This window comes from Schistocerca serialis, chromosome 12, assembly GCF_023864345.2.
Source record: "Schistocerca serialis cubense isolate TAMUIC-IGC-003099 chromosome 12, iqSchSeri2.2, whole genome shotgun sequence".
In the NCBI taxonomy this organism is placed as follows: Eukaryota; Metazoa; Arthropoda; class Insecta; order Orthoptera; family Acrididae; genus Schistocerca; species Schistocerca serialis.
The window spans coordinates 35484909-35507290 of record NC_064649.1 but is presented as its reverse complement, the minus strand read 5'-3'; the positions used below and the strand labels follow the sequence as shown (position 1 = coordinate 35507290).

The window sequence follows — 22382 nt, the reverse complement described above, 5'->3', positions numbered from 1 at the left end:
TTACTACATTCTTCTTGAAGTCTGAGGGAATTTCGCCTGTCTCATACATCTTGCTCACCAGATGGTAGAGTTTTGTTAGGCCTGGCTCTCCCAAGGCCATCAGTAGTTCTAATGGAATGTTGTCTACTCCCGGGGCCTTGTTTCGACATAGGTCTTTCAGTGCTCTGTCAAACTTTTCACGCAGTATCATATCTCCCATTTCATCTTGATCTACCTACTCTTCCATTTCCATAATATTGTCCTCAAGAACATCGCGACATAGGACATGTTAATTGTTTAGTAATGTGTATGGCCCTAGGAGTGTGACCCAACAATTCCTGCCCATACATTAGTACTGATCCCGATGCCTCACCTCCGTGACTGTTCAAGGATTTGTATCTGCGAACATGTGTAGTGCACCATGCTTGCGAATCCAGTCCACACTGCTGAATACCACATATGACTCATCACAATTAAATCTTCGCATATCTCAACTGCTTTTCGTTTCTTGACAGATCACTATAGGTTGTTCTCTGTTAGGTTTTACCAATACTATGTGAATATGTGACACGTTTTTAAACACTTTGTATGAATACACAGAAAGAGGTCCAAACAACTCTAGTGGTATAACAGAAACCATAAAAAGACGATAATTTTCAGGAAGAACTATAAATCAAACACATTGAAGATACATGAGAAAGGGCTGAAACATGTGGATAAAAAAAAGTCAAATGGTGTCTTAAATACAGCAGAATTTATCTCTCTGTACTTTTCCTAGGAAACATGGAAAAGAAGAGCTACATGGAAAAGATGATTGTGCCACAGTAGTTCTTATCATTTGTGTAGATTCCTGTTGTGGCAGTAGCACACCTAGCGTGGTGGAACTGGTCGCCCGGACTGGAACTCGACTTACCCGGCTGTGCGACGCTGGCAATGGCGATGAAGACGCAGACGTAGACCATGCTCTGAGTGCGCGTCTTCTCACCGTGGAACTCCCCCAGGTAGGCGTATGTCACAGCAGAGGGCCCGCAGATGCTGTATAGTGAGAAAACAAAAGACCAAACTAGCACTTCTCCCGCACAATAACCTGAAAGCGATGCATAATGGCAGTCAGGTAGATGGAATATTTCTTGAGTAGCAAAAACCATTCGTATCGGTGCCACATTAAAATTCAATATTGAAAGTGGGATCAAACAACTTTTTGACTGGAGGATTTCCTGGAAAGGAGGACATGAGCTGTTATTGTGGATGGAGAGTCATCAGCTGAAGTACAGGGTGTTCAAAACGTTTCTCCGCAGTGCTGTATGATTGTTAGCCGCGCATGCCGTATGATTGTTCACCTGCCTGGGTTACTTCCCTTCAAGTGGACTCCCCCAACATTCCACTGTTTCGTTTATCTCATCCAGAGTCAGTAGTATTGTTGGTGAGTGTCATTACGTGTTGACGTGAACATTTAAGTTTAGTTCCTTTGTTCGTTTGTTTCGTTCCTGTCACTGTTAAAATGCAAACCATTGAGGAATGTGTGTTTTTAGCCAAACAAGTGTTCAAAGCTGGCGGTAAACACACAGTTTTGGTTTGTCAAACATTTAATTCAGTTTTCCCGGAGACAACACTCCCACATCGTGATACTGTGCGAGATTTGATTAACAAATTTCGAAGTACGTGTTCAGTGACAGATGCACCGAGAAGTGGTCATCCTAGCATTTTGTCCGAGGATAAACTACTCGATATTTCTGATAAAATGTCCATGAGTTCGAAAAAAGTCAGTAAGAAAACTCGCCCAGGAAATCGATGTTAATGTCAGAACAGCCCACACAGCTGTAAGGAAAAAAATGGTTCCAATGGCGCTGAGCACTATGGGACTCAACTGCTGAGGTCATTAGTCCCCTAGAACTTAGAACTACTTAAACCTAACTAACCTAAGGACATCACACACATCCATGCCCGAGGCAGGATTCGAACCTGCGACCGTAGCGGTCTCGCGGTTCCTGACTGCAGCGCCAGAACCGCGCGGCCACTTCGGCCGGCTGTAAGGAAAAAATTAGAACTTTTCCCATACAAAGTGACAGTCGTGCAAGAACTGAAAAATACTGATCATGGCAACAGACTGCATTATTGTCAATGGTTCAAAAATTTCGTTCAACAAAATTGAAGGGATATTCTTAATGAAACGTTTTTTCGCTGATGACAAACTCTCAAAATTCTCTTATGTGGAGTACTGCAAATCCATTGTGCATTCATGAGGAACCACTTCATTCTGTGAAAATAGGAGTTTGGATTGCAATTTCTAGATGTCGGATTGTGGGTCCCATATTTTTCAATGAAACAATAAACGCACAACGATACTGCAGCGATATTCTGTACCCATTTATAGGAGAACTTGTGTTAAGTGAAATACTGAACGGTTATTTTCAACAAGATGAGCATAAAGCTCACATTTCAATGTGACTGTTTGCTGATGTTTTTCGTGATCGCGTAGTTTCACAGGGCCTTTGGCCTCCACGATAGTCTGACCCAACACCACCTGACGTTTTCTTCTGGGGTGCAGCGAAAGCAGCTGTCTATAAAAACCGTCCAAAATCCACCGATGAATTGAAAACTGCATTATCCACTTTCACTGCTTCTGTTACAGAAGATATGTTACAGCTTGTGTTTGGAAACATGATTAGACGTGTATTCAACAACAGGGGGGGACACTTTCAACGTTTAATGTGAAAATTTGTAAGTAAAAATGAATATTCAATAAATTAATAACTTGTATTTCACTGAGTTTCATTCTGGTATATTCACTGTGGCATACGGCATGTGCGGCTAAAAATCATACAGCAATGCGGTGAGATTTTTTGAACACCCCGTAGAAATATCTTCAGTACCCCAGGGAAGTTTACTGTAACCCTTGCTGTTTGCAGTGTATATTCTCCTCATTCCTCACACAGCATGTATGACACATCGAACTTTTATTTATTTATTTTTGGTAGCTCAGTGAATAAACCAAACTTGCAGTGAATGATTGTAGCATATACAGACCATCCATAAAGTTCCAAGGCTGATTTTATTCCTGGTATATAAGCGACATCAGTGCAGTAGCTACGGTGGTAGTTTGAACCAACGACTCTAAACAACAGGTGTGCATTCGGACAGCCAGTTGTGAGTAGGCACTGTGAAGCTGTGGACATGTGCCTATAGTGTCGCAACATTGTTGCATCACAAACTGAAGATGAACAGTGAACTGAAGATCTCTAAACCTAGTGTTCAAGACATTCTACAGAATGTTTTGAAGCAGAGATAAGAGTGTACGAAATTCGTCCTGCATATCTTTAGTCCCGAACAAAATCAACAATGTATGGAAGACTACTACCACTTGACTGAAAAGCAAAATGCCAACAATTACTTTCTGCAAAAATCATCAGACGTGATGTCACTAGGTGTCATCAATACAAACCTGAGAGAACACGAAAAAGCGCAGAAATTCATACGAAGGGTCAACGCTTTGATGATGTAACCGACCTTTGCGTCACTGTGACGGTCAAACTGAACTTAAGGAACAAGAACGTTTCTGATAGATTCACAAGGTTTTATGAATGTCCTGTTCTATGCACTCTAGTGGAAGGACGTAATGTGGAACATATGAAACAGTAAAACCACAACCTTGACGTGTGCTGACTGTGCATCGCTTGTTTTTCTTCTGGACATTATCAGCAGGTGGCACCATCAACATGAAGACAGCGGCCTATTACAGTGTCAGCAGGTCTTTAACCATTTCACTGCTCCAGACGTAAATATAAGCTAATCGTTTCAGTGCTACAGACGTATATATACTATTTTCTATAAACAATACTTACAGCGATTCCCTGCTACAGTCGTATAGTTACGTATAACGCCGACAATCGGCCAGCGAGTCGGAGGTAACTGTTGCGCAAGTATGCAGTTTAATTGTTGTAATACTAGGAAATACCTGAACGACTATTGAATGCTGAATTCTCTTTCTGCTGAGTTCATTCGTATCACTATATTACCTAGTATGTGTGCGGCCGTTTCCGCGTGACCATATAAAATGACGCGACGTTACCGTCCGTTTACAGACGATGAGCTGCTGAGTATTCTAAAAAGAGTGACGAGGACATCATCATGCCCAATAATGACGACGACGAGCTGGCAGATAAATCTGTCACCACAAATATAAAAAATATTTGTGAATCAACAAACGTTGAACCAGTAAATGCAGATCCAGATTTTGATGTTATCGTCGATTCTTTCTCCGATTCCGAAGAAGAGCCTGAGCGTATGCCCGAAAAATATCCTAAGAGACACAAACAGTTGATTTTAAATGGAAAGACTCTGATTTGGACCCTAAAGTGATTAATTTCGATAACAGTGGTTCCGGTTGCAAAATCGTCAATTTAGATTATTTATGTACTGTCTACGACTGATTCCAAGTTTTTTTTTTTAGCCAAGAAATTGTGAGCTACATAGCTGAGCAACGTAATTTATATTATGAACACCTTTGCAATGATGCCAGTGAAAAATCAAGACTGCGACGTTGGAAAAACACAAACAGTGACGAAGTTTACTGTTTCCTTGCTGTAAATTTTCTGATGGCTCAAGTGAGAAAAAATGAAATAAACAGTTATTGGACCAATGATCAGTTACTGTCTACTCCAATGTTTGAGAGATAGATATCTTCTGTTACGTCTAATGTTACATTTTGCTGATAACAGTAAGGACCGCCGGCCGCTGTGGCCGATCGGTTCTAGGCGCTTCAGTCTGGAACCGCGCTACTGCTACGGTCGAATCCTGCCTCGGGCATGGATGTGTGTGATGTCCTTAGGTTAGTTAGGTTTAAGTAGTTCTAAGTTCTAGGGGACTGATGACCTCAGATGTTAAGTCCCATAGTTCTCAGAGTCATTTGAACCAGTAAGGACCCTGGAGATGACAAAATCTGGAAATTACGTCGAGTTGTGGATCACTTACGAAAAGTATTTCCAGGTGCCTTCTATTTTTTTTAAAATTTGTGCATTGACGAAAGTTTAGTTCTCTTCAAAGGTCGTGTCTTCTTCAAGCAGTACATTCCTTCTAAACGCCACAGATTTGGTGTAAAATTTGCTGTGTTATGTGATGTGAAACTGGTTATATTCCTGACTTTATTATTTATGTGGGTGCAGCAACAGACGTAAAAAAGGAAACTGGCTTTGGTGTAAATGTTGGAATACCTGGAAGCATTGTTCTCACTGTACTTGAACGTTACCTTGGTAAAGGTTACACATTATATATTGACAATTGGTACGCTAGCCCAACGTTATTTTCTGATTTGCATGACAGAGTGATTAATGCCTGTGGAACTGTGAGAACAAACCTCAAAGGCATGCCTGCTTTATCAAAAAAACTTAGAAAAAGCGAGATCGAGTTTATGTCAACAGATAAACTTCTTGCTCTAAACTGACAGGACAAGCGGGAAGTGAGGATGCTTTCAACTCTTCATGTAAGTGTAATTACAGCAACTGACAAAACTGACAGAACCACGAATGAACCAAAAACAAAACCAGCTTGCATCGTAAGCTACACTGAAAATATGGGGGCCGTCGACAGGAGCGACATGATGCTAAGTTCAGTAGAATGTGTACGAAAAACTGTAAAATGGTATAAAAAAGTATTTTTCGTTTGGTGGATCTGTCTCTGCTCAATGCGCATGCATTATACACTCCTGGAAATGGAAAAAAGAACACATTGACACCGGTGTGTCAGACCCACCATACTTGCTCCGGACACTGCGAGAGGGCTGTACAAGCAATGATCACACGCACGGCACAGCGGACACACCAGGAACCGCGGTGTTGGCCGTCGAATGGCGCTAGCTGCGCAGCATTTGTGCACCGCCGCCGTCAGTGTCAGCCAGTTTGCCGTGGCATACGGAGCTCCATCGCAGTCTTTAACACTGGTAGCATGCCGCGACAGCGTGGACGTGAACCGTATGTGCAGTTGACGGACTTTGAGCGAGGGCGTATAGTGGGCATGCGGGAGGCCGGGTGGACGTACCGCCGAATTGCTCAACACGTGGGGCGTGAGGTCTCCATAGTACATCGATGTTGTCGCCAGTGGTCGGCGGAAGGTGCACGTGCCCGTCGACCTGGGACCGGACCGCACGGATGCACGCAAAGACCGTAGGATCCTACGCAGTGCCGTAGGGGACTGCACCGCCACTTCCCAGCAAATTAGGGACACTGTTGCTCCTGGGGTATCGGCGAGGACCATTCGCAACCGTCTCCATGAAGCTGGGCTACGATCCCGCACACCGTTAGGCCGTCTTCCGCTCACGCCCCAACATCGTGCAGCCCGCCTCCAGTGGTGTCGCGACAGGCGTGAATGGAGGGACGAATGGAGACGTGTCGTCTTCAGCGATGAGAGTCGCTTCTGCCTTGGTGCCAATGATGGTCGTATGCGTGTTTGGCGCCGTGCAGGTGAGCGCCACAATCAGGACTGCATAGGACCGAAGCACACAGCTCCAACACCCGGCATCATGGTGTGGGGTGCGATCTCCTACACTGGCCGTACACCACTGGTGATCGTCGAGGGGACACTGAATAGTGCACGGTACATCCAAACCGTCATCGAACCCATCGATCTACCATTCCTAGACCGGCAAGGGAACTTGCTGTTCCAACAGGACAATGCACGTCCGCATGTATCCCGTGCCACCCAACGTGCTCTAGAAGGTGTAAGTCAACTACCCTGGCCAGCAAGATCTCCGGATCTGTCCCCCATTGAGCATGTTTGGGACTGGATGAAGCGTCGTCTCACGCAGTCTGCACGTCCAGCACGAACGCTGGTCCAACTGAGGCGCCAGGTGGAAATGGCATGGCAAGCCGTTCCACAGGACTACATCCAGCATCTCTACGATCGTCTCCATGGGAGAATAGCAGCCTGCATTGCTGCGAAAGGTGGATATACACTGTACTAGTGCCGACATTGTGCATGCTCTGTTGCCTGTGTCTATGTGCCTGTGGTTCTGTCAGTGTGACCATGATCTGACCCCAGGAATGTGTCAATAAAGTTTCCCCTTCCTGGGACAATGAATTCACGGTGTTCTTATTTCAATTTCCAGGAGTGTATAAAACTCAAACGGGACGAAATATTTCAGTATCTGATTTTCAACAGAAACTTATCAAGGAGATCCTAGAGATTCACCACCAACTGCAAACAGAGGGACGTCGTGGAAGGAGATCGGCTGGTGGTGACAATCCCTTACGTCTAATCGAGCGCCACTTCATCTCGCTAATCCCAGGAACTTCAAAGAAAAAGGCCGCCGAGAGAAGGTGAATTTTATGTGCAAAACATGATAAACGAAGTGACACAAGATACATTTGTGTAAAATGTAATGTGCCTTTATGTTTGAACTTTTGTTTCGATAGATATCACACTTTGAAGTATTACTAATGTAATATGTTTTGTATTTTTTTTCTCCTAATAAAGTACCATTTTTGAACAAAATAAGACTCTCTGAACAAAGATTTAAAAAAAGGAAACGATTTACACCGACAATACTGGATTTTGCGTCTCATTGTTATCTCAATAATAACGGTAGACTGCTACAGTCGTATATATACGCACCGGGAGAAAATAACGTGCACAGGGCGGAAGCCGCTGAGAGTAAATGCGCAGTGGAAGGGTTAAGAAACAGAGTTAATTTCTGTTTGTTTTTAGTAATTTTGGGCTAGAATGTGTTCAGAATATGCTCTAACGTACTAGTACAACAAGGTGACAAAAGTGATGGGATACCTCCTAATATTGCACCAGACCTCATTTTTCCCAGCACAGTGCAGCAACTCGAAATGGCATGGACTCCACAAGTCATTGGAAGTCCCCTGCAGAAATATTGAGGCACCTGCCTCTACAGCTGTCCAAGATTGCGAAAGTGTTGCAGGATTTTCTGCATGAACTGAGCTCACGATTATATCCCATATCAGGCAATCTGGGTGGCCAAATCATCACTCAAATTTTCCGGAACATTCTTCAAACCCATCGCGAACAACTGTGTGAAGTTCACGAATGACTGCAAATGATTTCCAGTCAGTGATTGGTTCAGTTGGATCAGATGATCCAATCCATTCCATGTACACACACAGCCCACGCAGTTATGGAGCCACCACCCAGTTGCACAGTGCCTCATTGACAACTTGGGTCCATGGCTTTGTGGGTTTTGTGCTACAAACGAATCCTACCATCAGCTCTCATCAACTGAAATTGGGACCCGTCTGACCAGGCCACGATTTTCCCGTCATGTAGCGTCCAACCAATGTGGTCAAGTTCAAGAGAGGTGCTGCAGGCGATGTCGTGGTGTTAACGAAGGCACTTCTCATCACCTATCTGCTGTCGTAACCAAATTTTGCTGCACTGTCGTAACGGGTATGTTCGTCATGCATCCCACATTTCTTTCTACAGTTACACTCCCGGAAATTGAAATAAGAACACCGTGAATTCATTGTCCCAGGAAGGGGAAACTTTATTGACACATTCCTGGGGTCAGATACATCACATGATCACACTGACAGAACCACAGGCACATAGACACAGGCAACAGAGCATGCACAATGTCGGCATTAGTACAGTGTATATCCACCTTTCGCAGCAATGCAGGCTGCTATTCTCCCATGGAGACGATCGTAGAGATGCTGGATGTAGTCCTGTGGAACGGCTTGCCATGCCATTTCCACCTGGCGCCTCAGTTGGACCAGCGTTCGTGCTGGACGTGCAGACCGCGCGAGACGACGCTTCATCCAGTCCCAAACATGCTCAATGGGGGACAGATCCGGAGATCTTGCTGGCCAGGGTAGTTGACTTACACCTTCTAGAGCACGTTGGGTGGCACGGGATACATGCGGACGTGCATTGTCCTGTTGGAACAGCAAGTTCCCTTGCCGGTCTAGGAATGGTAGAACGATGGGTTCGATGACGGTTTGGATGTACCGTGCACAATTCAGTGTCCCCTCGACGATCACCAGTGGTGTACGGCCAGTGTAGGAGATCGCTCCCCACACCATGATGCCGGGTGTTGGCCCTGTGTGCCTCGGTCGTATGCAGTCCTGATTGTGGCGCTCACCTGCACGGCGCCAAACACGCATACGACCATCATTGGCACCAAGGCAGAAGCGACTCTCATCGCTGAAGACGACACGTCTCCATTCGTCCCTCCATTCACGCCTGTCGCGACACCACTGGAGGCGGACTGCACGATGTTGGGGCGTGAGCGGAAGACGGCCTAACGGTGTGCGGGACCGTAGCCCAGCTTCATGGAGACGGTTGCGAATGGTCCTCGCCGATACCCCAGGAGCAACAGTGTCCCTAATTTGCTGGGAAGTGGCGGTGCGGTCCCCTACGGCACTGGGTAGGACCCTACGGTCTTGGCGTGCATCCGTGCGTCGCTGCGGTCCGGTCCCAGGTCGACGGGCACGTGCACCTTCCGCCGACCACTGGCGACAACATCGATGTACTGTGGAGACCTCACGCCCCACGTGTTGAGCAATTCGGCGGTACGTCCACCCGGCCTCCCGCATGCCCACTATACGCCCTCGCTCAAAGTCCGTCAACTGCACATACGGTTCACGTCCACGCTGTCGCGGCATGCTACCAGTGTTAAAGACTGCGATGGAGCTCCGTATGCCACGGCAAACTGGCTGACACTGACGGCGGCGGTGCACAAATGCTGCGCAGCTAGCGCCATTCGACGGCCAACACCGCGGTTCCTGGTGTGTCCGCTGTGCCGTGCGTGTGATCATTGCTTGTACAGCCCTCTCGCAGTGTCCGGAGCAAGTATGGTGGGTCTGACACACCGGTGTCAATGTGTTCTTTTTTCCATTTCCAGGAGTGTATTTCGTGCAATGTTGCTTTCCATTAGCACCGACATCTCTATGAAAACATTGCTGTTCTCAGTTGATAAGTGAAGGTCATCAGTTATTGCATTGACTGTGTGAGAGGTAATGCCTGGAATGTGGTATTCCCAGTACACTCTTGACACTGTGGACCTGAGAGTAATGAGCTCCCTAATGATTTCCGAACTGGAATGTCCAAGCGTCTAGCTCCAACTGCCATTCTATGTTCAACATCTGTTATTTTGCATCATGTGGCCATAATCATGTTGGACACCTTTTCACATGAATCACCTGTGTTCAAATGACAGCTCTGCCAATGCACTGTACTTATACATTTTCCACCATCTGTATACGTGCATATAGCTATACCATGACTTTCGTCACCTTATTGTGCTCTATTGTATCGAATAAGAGAGTGTTCATTTCATAACGACTGTACAGCAATACATATTTTTTTCAATGTCACTTTAAATCTTCATTCTAGTAGCATTACGGTCATAAATTTTAGGTGTTTGAGATTGAGTTCTCTGAATATTGCACATATTTCAGTTACTATGTAACATAAATAGTTTTCAGATTAAATATGTCCTAAAATTTTGCTGAATCACAATTTTTTTAAAAATTTAATGTGTTAGTCTTATGCCTAAAAGAAGCTTCACATTCAACAATGTACGATGAATGGCGTGCTCTGAAACACTTGTGTGTGCACCGGCATTGTGCTCTTTTGGTAGAGATGCCACAGATCACCATGTGTCCTACTTTACAGAGCAGGCAAGCCTCCGAACCCCATGTTCTGTGAAGAGTCGTGGTTGTCCTGTCATTTAATGCCTAGTGCTAGTTTCACTGTCCTTTTACTTCTTTCCATAGATGCTCATGACACTAGCATGCGAACATTCTACCCGTTTCTCAGTTTTTGAGACACTCATTCACAGCCTCTGCGTGGTAATAATCTGCCCTTTGTCAAAGTCGCTTATCTCAACGAATTTCCCCATTTGCAGCCTGTAGATTCCCACTGTGTTATGTCTATTACTCTACAGGTATGTGTTTTTTTTCCTTTAAGAAATACATGTATTAGCGTACAAACTGCCAGCAACTGCCACAATTTTCTTCTTACTGTCCATACTTTTTAATGTATTAACTACTTTAGAAGTGCCAAAATGCACTAGAATAAATCAATGTCCGTAAAATGCCACATGTACAATGTACATGCAGTGAGACAGTCACAATTCCTGAAATCCATCGCCTGCGGCCTCTGGCCTGCCGAGGAGCATTGCATTCCCAGGTCCACGGATAAACCACGAAAATCCGCCGCATTACGACACACACAAACAAACCCGGTCTGTGGGTAGATCAGTGAGACTAGATCCAACTGGCAGGGCTTGAACATTAGTGGTAAACAATGGGCTTCAGATCGGCAGAAATGGCCTGTGGTTATGGCTCATCGTTGAAGTCCACTCGTGTGGCTAGCTATTCACATGTCACATACGCCACGTTGCTGAAATGAGACCGCAGTGATCGATCCATGCAAGAGGTAACATGCACAAATACTTTGAGAATCAATACTAATGAGGATAGGTAGCAACTCACCGTACAAATGATTGTTGAGCCGCAGACAGACATGTAGGAAAGACAACCACACTCTCACAACTAAATTTTGGGCCATAGCGTTTCTCAGAAAACGAGAGTACACACTCAGACACAAATCACGCACACTTGGCTGACGTCTCTAACCACTGCGCCAACAATCTTTGAGAATCAGAGCCAAACAAACCACTCCTCACGCCTCCCTGCCTGCTATCGGCTAGCGGCAAGGAATGGTGGCAGCACTTAAAAACTGCAAGCCGAGGAGAGTGGCAGAAAGGGGAGAAGCAGTAAGAATGAGGGAGTCGGGAAGCACAGTGCCCAGCCAGCAACGATGCATGACATCTCAGTAAACAAACCATTTCATGTATTGAGACAAAATCGACATTTTTCCGGTGTTTTTTTTTTTTTTTTTTTTAAATTTCTCTGATATTACCCTGATTTCCTGGACACGTTTGATATTCCCTGATTTCCAGGACTTGTGGCAACCACGTTGTTCTTTTAAGATCTTATGTGGTATTTTTGCAGATGTGTGTAGATGTATTGAGCTGTGGCACTCGTTACTGGCGCGCCAGTCTCTTGGATGTCCATTATCGATCCTTCGATGTCTCTTATCTTTGCCTGGCTTTGTTGCTTTCCGCATTCGCAGGGCGAGTGGCAGTTGACGTTTGCTCGGGCGATGTGCTGAGATGCTGAGAGGTACGAGGTGGGAAGCAACCACGTATGTGTGGAGTTGGTTGTAAGCGGTCTGCCGGTTCAGCATGGAGGATATGTGTTGGCTGCCTGCCTGTCTGCTCTCCTGACCGCCTAGCTTGGGTTTCTGCCTGGTGTACCCTACACGAGCCATACCGGACGTCAGCAGAAGTTAAGCAGCCTTGTGTTTCCTTTAAAGAAAAGGAGCAAATGTATAAGACTTTGGTAACCAATTTTGGTGGCCTCTTAAGTGTGGCCTTAGCGTTTACACTGCCTTTGGGGAGAGCTAATTCTTTTAAATTTAAATAGTTGGGGTTCCCTGTCCTTTATAATCTATTGGGGGTTGTATTTGAATTTTCTCTTTGGGGTTCCTTCCTTGTACTTGGTTAAATGTATACTTGTATGGCGGAAAGTGACTCCTGGTTAAAACTCGGAGAAGGTGTTTGATGTTACTGCATTCGTCTTTTCAATTAAGTGTTGTCATCCCTTCGAGCGACCTGGCGTCACTCCTCGTTAATTAATGCTGGTTTATGTGTACTTAATTTTGAATTATATAACGGTAAGACAGAGATTTAGGAACCAGGTTTTAAATTGTAAGACATTTACAGGGGCAGATGTGGACTCTGACCACAATCTATTGCTTATGAACTATAGAAACTGCAAAAAGGTGGTAATTTAAGGAGATGGGACCCGGATAAACTCAAAGAACCAGATGTTGTACAGGGTTTCAGGGAGAGCATAAGGGAACAACTGACAGGAATGGGGGAAAGAAATACAGCAGAAGAAGAATGGGTAGCTTTGAGGGATGAAATAGTGAAGGCAGCGGAGGATCAAATAGGTACAAAGACGAGGCCTTGGATAAAAGAAGAAATATTGAATTTAATTGATGAAAGGAGAAAATATAAAAATGCAGTAAATGAAGCAGGCAAAAAGGAATACAAACGTCTCAAAAATGAGCGACAGGAAATGCAAACTGGCTAAGCAGGGATGGCTATAGACCAAATGTAAGGATGTAGAGGCATATATCACTAGGGGTAAGATAGATACTGCCTACAGGAAAATTAAAGAGACCTTTGGAGAGAAGAGAACCACTTGTATGAATATCAAGAGCTTTGGTGGAAACCCATTTCTAAGCAAAGAAGGGAAAGCAGAAAGGTGTAAGGAGTATATAGAGGGTCTATACAAGGGCGATGTACTTGAGGACAATATTATGGAAATGGAAGAGGATGTAGATGAAGATGAAATGGGAGATATGATACTGCGTGAAGAGTTTGACAGAGCACTGAAAGACCTGAGTCGAAACAAGGCCCCCGGACTAGACAATATTCCATTGGAACTACTGACGGCCGTGGGAGAGCCAGTCCTGACAAAACTCTACCATCTGGTGAGCAAGATGTATGAGACAGGCAAAATACCCTCAGACTTCAAGAAGAATATAATAATTCCAATCCCAAAGAAAGCATGTGTTGACAGATGTGAAAATTACCGAACTATCAGTTTAATAAGTCACAGCTGCAAAATACTAACGCGAATTCTTTACAAACGAATGGAAAAACTGATAGAAGCCGACCTCGGGGAAGATCAGTTTGGATTCTGTAGAAATGTTGGAACACGTGAGGCAATACTGACGCTATGACTTATCTTAGAAGAAAGATTAAGGAAAGGCAAACCTACGTTTCTAGCATTTGTAGACTTAGAGAAAGCTTTTGACAATGTTGATTGGAATACTCTCTTTCAAATTCTGAACGTGGTTCAAATGGTTCAAATGGCTCTGAGCACTACGGAACTTAACATCTGTGGTCATCAATCCCCCAGAACTTAGAGCTACTTAAACCTACCTAACCTAAGGACAGCACACACATCCATGCCCGAGGCAGGATTCGAACCTGCGACCGTAGCGGTCACGCGGTTCCAGACTGAAGCGCCTTTAACCGCACGGGCACACCGACCGGCTTCTGAACGTGGCAGGGGTAAAATACAGGGAGCGAAAGGCTATTTACAATTTGTACAGAAACCAGATGGCAGTTACAAGAGTCGAGGGACATGAAAGGGGAGCAGTGGTTGGGAAAGGAGTGAGACAGGGTTGTAGCCTCTCCCCGATGCTATTCAATCTGTATATTGAGCAAGCAGTAAAGGAAACAAAAGAAAAATTCGGAGTAGGTATTAAAATCCATGGAGAAGAAATAAAAAACTAAGAATCGCCGATGACATTGTAATTCTGTCAGAGACAGCAAAGGACTTGGAAGATCAGATGAACGGAATGGACAGTGTCTTGAAAGGGGGATATAAGATGAACATAAACAAAAGCAAGACGAGGATAATGGAATGTAGTCAAATTAAGTCGGGTGATGCTGAGGGAATTAGATTAGGAAATGAGACACTTAAAGTAGTAAAGGAGTTTTGCTATTTGGGGAGCAAAATAACTGATGATGGTCGAAGTAGAGAGGATATAAAATGTAGACTGGCAATGGCAAGGAAAGCGTTTCTGAAGAAGAGAAATTTGTTAACATCGAGTATAGATTTAAATGTCAGGAAGTCGTTTCTGAAAGTATTCGTATGGAGTGTAGCCATGTATGGAAGTGAAACATGGACAATAAATAGTTTGGACAATAAGAGAACAGAAGCTTTCGAAATGTGGTGCTACAGAAGAATGTTGAAGATTGGGTGGGTAGATCACGTAACTAATGGGGAGGTATTGAAGAGAATTGGGGAGAAGAGGAGCTTGTGGTACAACTTGACTAGAAGAAGGGATCGGTTGGTAGGACATGTTCTGAGACATCGAGGGATCACCAATTTAGTATTGGAGGGCAGTGTGGAGGGTAAAAATCGTAGAGGGAGACCGAGAGATGAATACACCTAGCAGATTCATAAGAATGTAGGCTGCAGTAGGTACTGGGAGATGAAGAAGCTTGCACAGGATAGAGTAGCATGGAGAGCGGCATCAAACCAGTCTCAGGACTGAAGACCACAACGACAACAACAACAATTTTGAATTGGCCATTTGAATTAATATTTTGGAGCGCAGTATAGCACTAAGGCAACCTCATTGTATACCACCCTGTGCCCCTTTCTAGTACCTTAATTTTCAGAAGGACGAATTAGCTCCACTAATGGTTTTACTGATGTGCTCCCTTCAAAATCTTGTCTTGTATAAGTTTGCCGCCTGTGTGTCTGGGAACACAGAGATGAGCTTTAGAGTGACTTCAGTGCTAGTCAGTTAATGGAATATTCATTTTGCCTTGGCTTCCACTGAAGAGTGTGAGTGGAGCGTAATGTGTTTCATTTGCTATTCATTTAGTTACTGTAAGTTTGTTTATTTAATGGGAAGCAAGACATTTAAAGTGTGTTGGTATTAACTCCCCTAGTTGCTGTGTGTTGCTAATTCGTTCCAAATGGCCTACTACTTATTTAATGGCAAGGCTGTTGATTAGTTCGTTACTGCGAATACAAATTCACGCTCTTTATTTGTTGCCGAAATTGTTAAAGTGTCTGTGTCGTGATTCAATCACTAGCTACGTGTTTGAGCTAAATTGATATAAACCTTATATTGCCTCCTTAAAATTTGTTGCCAGGAGAAATCCTCAAGAGAACTAAGTTTTGTCACTGCTTATGTTAACCTTTTACTGGAAGCAATATTTCATGTAGTTAAATTTTGACCGAGCGAGGTGGCGCAGCGGTAGCACACTGGACTCGCATTCGGGAGGACGACGGTTCAATCCTGTGTCCGGCCATCCTGATTTAGGTTTTCCGTGATTTCCCTAAATCGCTCCAGGCCAGTGCTGGGATGGTTCATTTGAAAGGGCACGGCCGACTTCCTTCCCCGTCCTTCCCTAATCCGATGAGACCGATGACCTCGCTGTTTGGTCTCTTCCCCCAAACAACCCAACCCAACCCAAGTTAAATTTTGTCTTAAAATGTGTATTTGGTTGGTTGGTTGTTTTGGGGAAGGAGACCAGACAGTGAGGTCATCGGTCTCATCGGATTAGGGAAGGACGGGGAAGGAAGTCGGCCGTGCCTTTGAAAGGAACAATCCCGGCATTCGCCTGGAGCGATTTAGGGAAACTACGGAAAACCTGAATCAGGATGGCCGGATGCGGGATTGAACCGTCGTCCTCCCGAATGCGAGTCCAGTGTCTAACCACTGCGCCACCTCGCTCGGTTAAAAAAAAAAAAAAGTTATTTCTCCGCTGTAATAAACGAGTGATAAAAGAAAAAAGCAAAAGGGCCTGGTCCTTCCTATTGTGTCCGGTTTGTAACACTTATCATGTATAATCACGTAGCTTGCTTCTTCGGTTGCACAGCAGACACAAGCACTAATCTCTGCATTCTTCATGCAGCCTGAAAAGGAGGCTACACGCGCATCTCTGAGTCTGTAACGCCAGCGCTCACTCACAAGATGCCGTTGAGCAGGCGCAGGAAGATGAGCAGCGGCAGGCTGGGCATGAAGGCGGCGACCACGGAGCACGCGCTGTTGGCCGCCAGAGTCACAGACAGCACCAGCCGCCGGCCGCGCGTGTCCGCCACGAACCCCCACAGGTGGGAGCTCACGATCATGCCTGCCGCAGCCGTAACACGCGTCAGCTTGTCACTACAGCCTTCAACATCTACAACTACGTACATATGCAAGTACACATAACACCTACATGTACATCAGGACCTCCGCCTAGACAATCACTCTCGTTGCACTCCAAATGTGGATCAGTGGAAAGCATAACTCGTGCAACAGGAGACGCCCTCTCCCACTACTGGCCATTACAATTGCTACACCACGAAGACGACGTGCTACAGACGGAAAATTTAACCGACAGGAAGAAGATGCTGTGATATGCAAATGATTAGCTTTTCAGAGCATTCACACAAGGCTGGCACCGGTGGCGACACCGACAACGTGCTGACATGAGGAAAGTTTCCAACCGAATTCTCATACACAAACAGCAGCTGACCGGCGTTGCCTGGTGAAACGTTGTTGTGATGCCTCGTGTAAGGAGGAGAAATGCGTACCTTCACGTTTCCGACTTTGATAAAGGTCGGATTATAGCCTATCGCGATTGCAGTTTATCGTATCGCGACATTGCTGCTCGCGTTGGTCGAGATCCAATGACTGTTATCAGAATATGGAATCCGTGGGTTCAGGAGGGTAATACGGAACGCCGTGCTGGATCCCAACGACCTCGTATCACTAGCAGTGGAGATGAGAGGCATCTTATCCGCATGGCTGTAACGGATCGGGCAGCCACGTCTCGATCCCTGAGTCAACAGATGGGGACGTTTGCAAGACAACAACCATCTGCACGAACTGTTCGACGAAGTTTGCAGCAGCATGGACTATCAGCGCGGAGACCATGGGTGGGATTACCCTTGACGCCACATCACAGACAGGAGCGCCTGCGATAGTGTACTTAGCGACGAACCTGGGTGCACGAATGGCAAAACGTCATTTTTTCGGATGAATCCAGGTTCTGTTTACAGCATCATGATGGTCGCATCCGTGTTTGGAGACATCGCAGTGAATTCACATTGGAAGCGTGTATTTGTCATCGCCATAGTGGCGTATCACCTGGCGTGATGGTATGGGGTGCCATTGGTTACACGTCTCGGTCACCTCTTGTTCGCACTGACGGCACTTTGAACAGTGGACGTTACATTTCAGATATGTTACGACCCGTGGCTCTACCCTTCATTCGATCCCTGCGAAACCCTACATTTCAGCAGGATAATGCACGACTGCATGTTGCGGGTCGTGTACGGGCCTTTCTGGATACAGAAAATGTTCGACTGTTGCCCTGGCCAGCACATTCTCCAGATCTCTCACCAATTGAAAACGTCTGGTCAATGGTGGCCGAGCAACTGGCTCGTCACAATACGCCAGTCACTACTCTTGATGAACTGTGGTATCGTGTTGATGCTGCGTGGGCAGCTGTACCAGTACAAGCCATCCAAGCTCTGTTTGACTCAATGCCCGGGCGTATCAAGGCCATTATTACGGCTAGAGTTTGTTGTTCTGGGTACTGATTTCTCAGGATCTATGCAGCAAAACTGCGTGGAAATGTAATCACATGTCAGTTCTAGTATAATATATCTGTCCAATGAATACCCGTTTATCATCTGCATTTCTTCTTGGTGTAGCAATTTTAATGGCCAGTAGTGTAGCTATATAGGTGTAGATACAGATTTAGATTTCGGTGTAGATATAGGTGTGGGTATAGATGCAGATGAAGATGTACACTGTGGTGACAAAGGTCATGCAGTCATGCACGCATACAGATGGCGGTAGTATCGTGGACACAAGGATAAAATGGCAGTGCGTTGGCAAAGCTGTCATTTGTACTCAGGTGATTCATGTGGAAAGGTTTCCGACGTGAGTATGGGCACACGCCAAGAATTAACAGACGTTGGGCGATGAATGGTCATTGGAGCTAGAAGCATGAGACTGTAGGTGAATGGAAAACCATGGCCTGGTCTGATGAGTTCCCATATCGGTTCGTAAGAACTGATGATAGGATTTTAGTGTGGCGCAGATCCCATGAAGTTCCGTATTACCCTCCTTGACCCACCGATTCCATATTCTGCTAACAGTCATTAGATCTCGACCAACGCGAGCAGCAATGTCGCGATACGATAAACCGCAATCGCGATAGGCTACAATCCGACCTTTATCAAAGTCGGAAACGTGATGGTGCGCATTTCTCCTCCTTACACGAGGCATCACAACAACGTTTCACCGGGAAACACCGGTCAACTGCTGTTTGTGCATGAGAAATCGGTTGGAAACGTTCCTCATGTCAGCACGTTGTAGGTGTCGCCACCGGCGCCAACCTTGTGTGAATGCTCTGAAAAGCTAATCATTTGCGTATCACAGCATCTTCTTGCTGTCGGTTAAATTTCGCGTCTGTAGCACGTCATCCTCGTGGTGTAGCAATTTTAATGGCCAGTAGTGTAATAACGATGTGGTGAAATACTCTCTTCTTTGCATGCTGTCATTTGCCAAAATCTCATTTCAATATCTGAAACTGTTTATGAAATATGAGGAATGTTGTGGATATTTCACTCTGGCTTTATCGCTGGCGCGGCGCGATCGCAAACGAGTGTGCTACATCAGATCAATTTTTCTTGAGACTGGTAGAGACAGATATCTCTACTCAATTCTAAAGAAAAATTTAATGTGTTTGCTCAATTACATACGCAACAACATATTATATAATACGCAACACATGTAAAATCATAGCCACCTCTATTTTTCATTGCGCGCTTTTCCGATTTTCGAGTACTCTCTTACTTTCACATAAATATCACAATAGCTACGACCATTAACGAAATGAAGGAGGCATAATCATAAACCTGACATATAAAGCTGTAAGTAAAGCAAAAATTAAATGTTTTTACCGAATAGTTTCTGTAAAATCGACTGAAAAAGATTGCAGGGCGCGCTCCTCGAGTCTGGCATCGCTTACCGGCCGAAAGGTGGTAAACACTTACAAGGGAACATCCCCATCGTACCCCTCTCAGATTTAGTTGTAAGTTGGCACAGTGGATAGGTCTTGAAAAACTGAACACAGATCAATTGAGAAAACAGGAAGAAGTTGTGTAGAACTACCAAAAAAATAAGGAAAATATAGAAACTGATAGTCCATGGAAAGATAGGCAACATCAAGGATGGTGTGAGCTCACGAGCGCCGTGGTCCCGTGGTTAGCGTGAGCAGCTGCGGAACGAGAGGTCCTTGGTTCAAGTCTTCCCTCGAGTGAAAAGTTTACTATCTTTTATTTTCGCAAAGTTATGATCTGTCCGTTCGTTCATTGACGTCACTATTCACTGTAATAAGTTTAGTGTACGTGTTTTGCGACCGCACCGCAAAACCGTGCGATTAGTAGACGAAAGGACGTGCCTCTCCAGTGGGAACCGAAACCATTTGATCGCAAGGTCATAGGTCAACCGATTCCTCCCCAGGAAAACACGTCTGATATATTCTATACGACACTGGTGACGGCATGTGCGTCACATGACAGGAATATGTTGTCGACTCACCTAACTTGTACACTTGGCGAATGGGTAAAAAGATTCTTCTACCTTGCCCGATTTAGGTTATCTTGTGGATGTGATAATCACTCCCAAAAAAGTGATGAAAACATAATTCTTTCAGTCGAGGGAAGACTTGAACCAAGGACCCCTCGCTCCTCCGCTGTTCGCGCTAACCTTTTTTTTTGTTCGATGTAGTTCGTTGCGTTTGGTCTGGGCTGACGTCACAAGACATCCGTCCAAGTTGACCGTTGATGCCTTGACTCAGTTTTTTTTATTACAGAGAGCACGCTGACCGAACACGCTGAGCTACCGCGCCGGCTGAACCATGGGACCTCAGCGCTCATGAGCTCAACATATCCTTGATGTTGCCTATCTTGCGTATCGACTGCTCAGTTTGTATATTTTGCTTATTTTTTTCGTAGTTCCACACAACTTCTTCCTGTTTTCTCGATTGATCCGTGTTCAGTTTTTCAAGGCCTATCCACTGTGCCAACTTATAACTAAATCTGAGGGGGGTGCGATCTGTAAGTTCCTTTGTTAGCGGCCTCCTCTTCCGAACAAACGAATGAACTCTCCCACTTTTCGTGAAGCGCACAGACATTTGTCTTTTGCACAGCGATGGAGCACCTGATCTACAATATTTTGAACACCCTCATCGACGTCACAAGCAGCAGCAAAAGGGTTTACTGACCTATGTAGATAGTGCCGCTCAGGAAGCCCTTCTCGAAGGAGGACATGTCGAAGTCGCACTGGGCTGCCGGCGTGACGTAGGCAGCCGCCAGCGACTCGAAGATGAGCGTCATGAGGCAGAAACCACACACGGTGAGGGCAGTCAGGTGGAAGCGACCCTGCCCTGCAACACACAGCAGCATTCGTATTAAGAATGTAGGCAGTGCGTCGTAGCGTTCTCAGTGCATTTCGGAAAAGTACCGCGAACAGTTAATAAGATGCGAAGTACGACGTTTGTCCGGAAAATACGTATAAAAGTTGAATAACTACAATATGGTCTCCTTCAAAGTGCTCGCCCTGAGACGTGATACACTTCTGCCAACGCCGTTTCCACTGTTGATAACATTGCTGAAAGTCTTCAGTTGTGATGTTCAGCTGCCGTGTCGTTTCCGCCTTGATGGCTTCCACATCTCCCAAGTGCCACCCCCGAAGCACCATTTTGCATTTCGGGAACACGAAGAAGTCACACGGGGCTAAATCGGATGAATAAGGCGGGTGGTCTGTCACGGTGATTGAGCTTCGGGCCAAAAACTCGCGTACAACGAGCGACGTGTGAGCGGGCGCATTGTCATGATGAAGGATCCATCTGCCCCCTTTTGCCAACTCCGGTCGAACTCGGGCCACACGAGCTGTGAAACGTGTCAGAACTTCAACGTAAAAATTTCCGTTCACTCTCTGGCCGGAAGGGACAAATTCCTTGTGAACAATGCCCCTAGAATCAAAGAAAACAATCAACACTGTCTTCACATTGGACCTTGATTTTCGCGACTTTTTTGTTCTCGGTTCTCCTGCTAGTTTCCATTCCTTGCTTTGAGATTTGAGCTCCACATCAAATTCGTAAAACCAGGTTTCGTCTCCAGTGATGACTCGGTTGAGAAAGTCCCCTCGTTCCTCTGCTTCCAACCAATCCTCACAGCACTTAACCCTCTTTGCTTTCTGTTTTGGCTTCAAGAGCTTCGGTACGATTTTCGCACACAATTTCTTCATTTTAAATTTTTGTGTCAGGATTTCGTGAACGATTGTTTTGGGGATTGACAGCTCGTCGGCAATCATTCTGACTGTCAATCTACGGTCTTTAAGAACACAAGCCCGAATTCGTTCAACATTTTCATCGGAACTCGATGTCGACGGGCGTCCTGGGCGAGGGTCATCTTTCACTTCTCGGCCAACTTGCAACCTTTTTAACCACCTGTTCACGGTTGGTTCCTTCAGAAAATTGTCTCCGTAAACCTGTTTCAAGCACTCACAAATCTCACGACCATTCTTGCCTAGCTTTGCAAGAAACTTGATGTTGACGCGCTGTTCCTCAGAGAGAGCTCCATGCCGACGGCAGGTGAAAAAGGGTAACTCAACAAGCTGCCGCACACTCCCACCTTCACGCAGAGTGCTCTGACTCGAACTGAACGTTGATGGGATTGATTACAGCAGTAGTCCCACCTGGCGGTGACTGCAACCTGTAACATAAAGACATTATTCAACTTTTATACGTATTTTCCGGACAAACCTCGTACACTGAAGAG

At 45.4% G+C, this 22382-nt stretch overlaps 1 protein-coding gene across 1 annotated transcript in view; it reads right to left on the bottom strand.

Moving 5' to 3' along the window:
• LOC126428394 (synaptic vesicle glycoprotein 2A-like) overlaps positions 1-22382 on the bottom strand; it is a 169708-nt gene that overhangs the window by 58181 nt on the left and 89145 nt on the right. The window contains exons 3-5 of the mRNA XM_050090318.1: positions 20825-20986; positions 16510-16672; positions 893-1014 (exon numbers count right to left, since the gene is read on the bottom strand). Of these exons, the coding sequence (XP_049946275.1) occupies positions 893-1014; positions 16510-16672; positions 20825-20986 (447 nt within the window). The remainder of the gene's footprint in view (positions 1-892; positions 1015-16509; positions 16673-20824; positions 20987-22382) is intronic.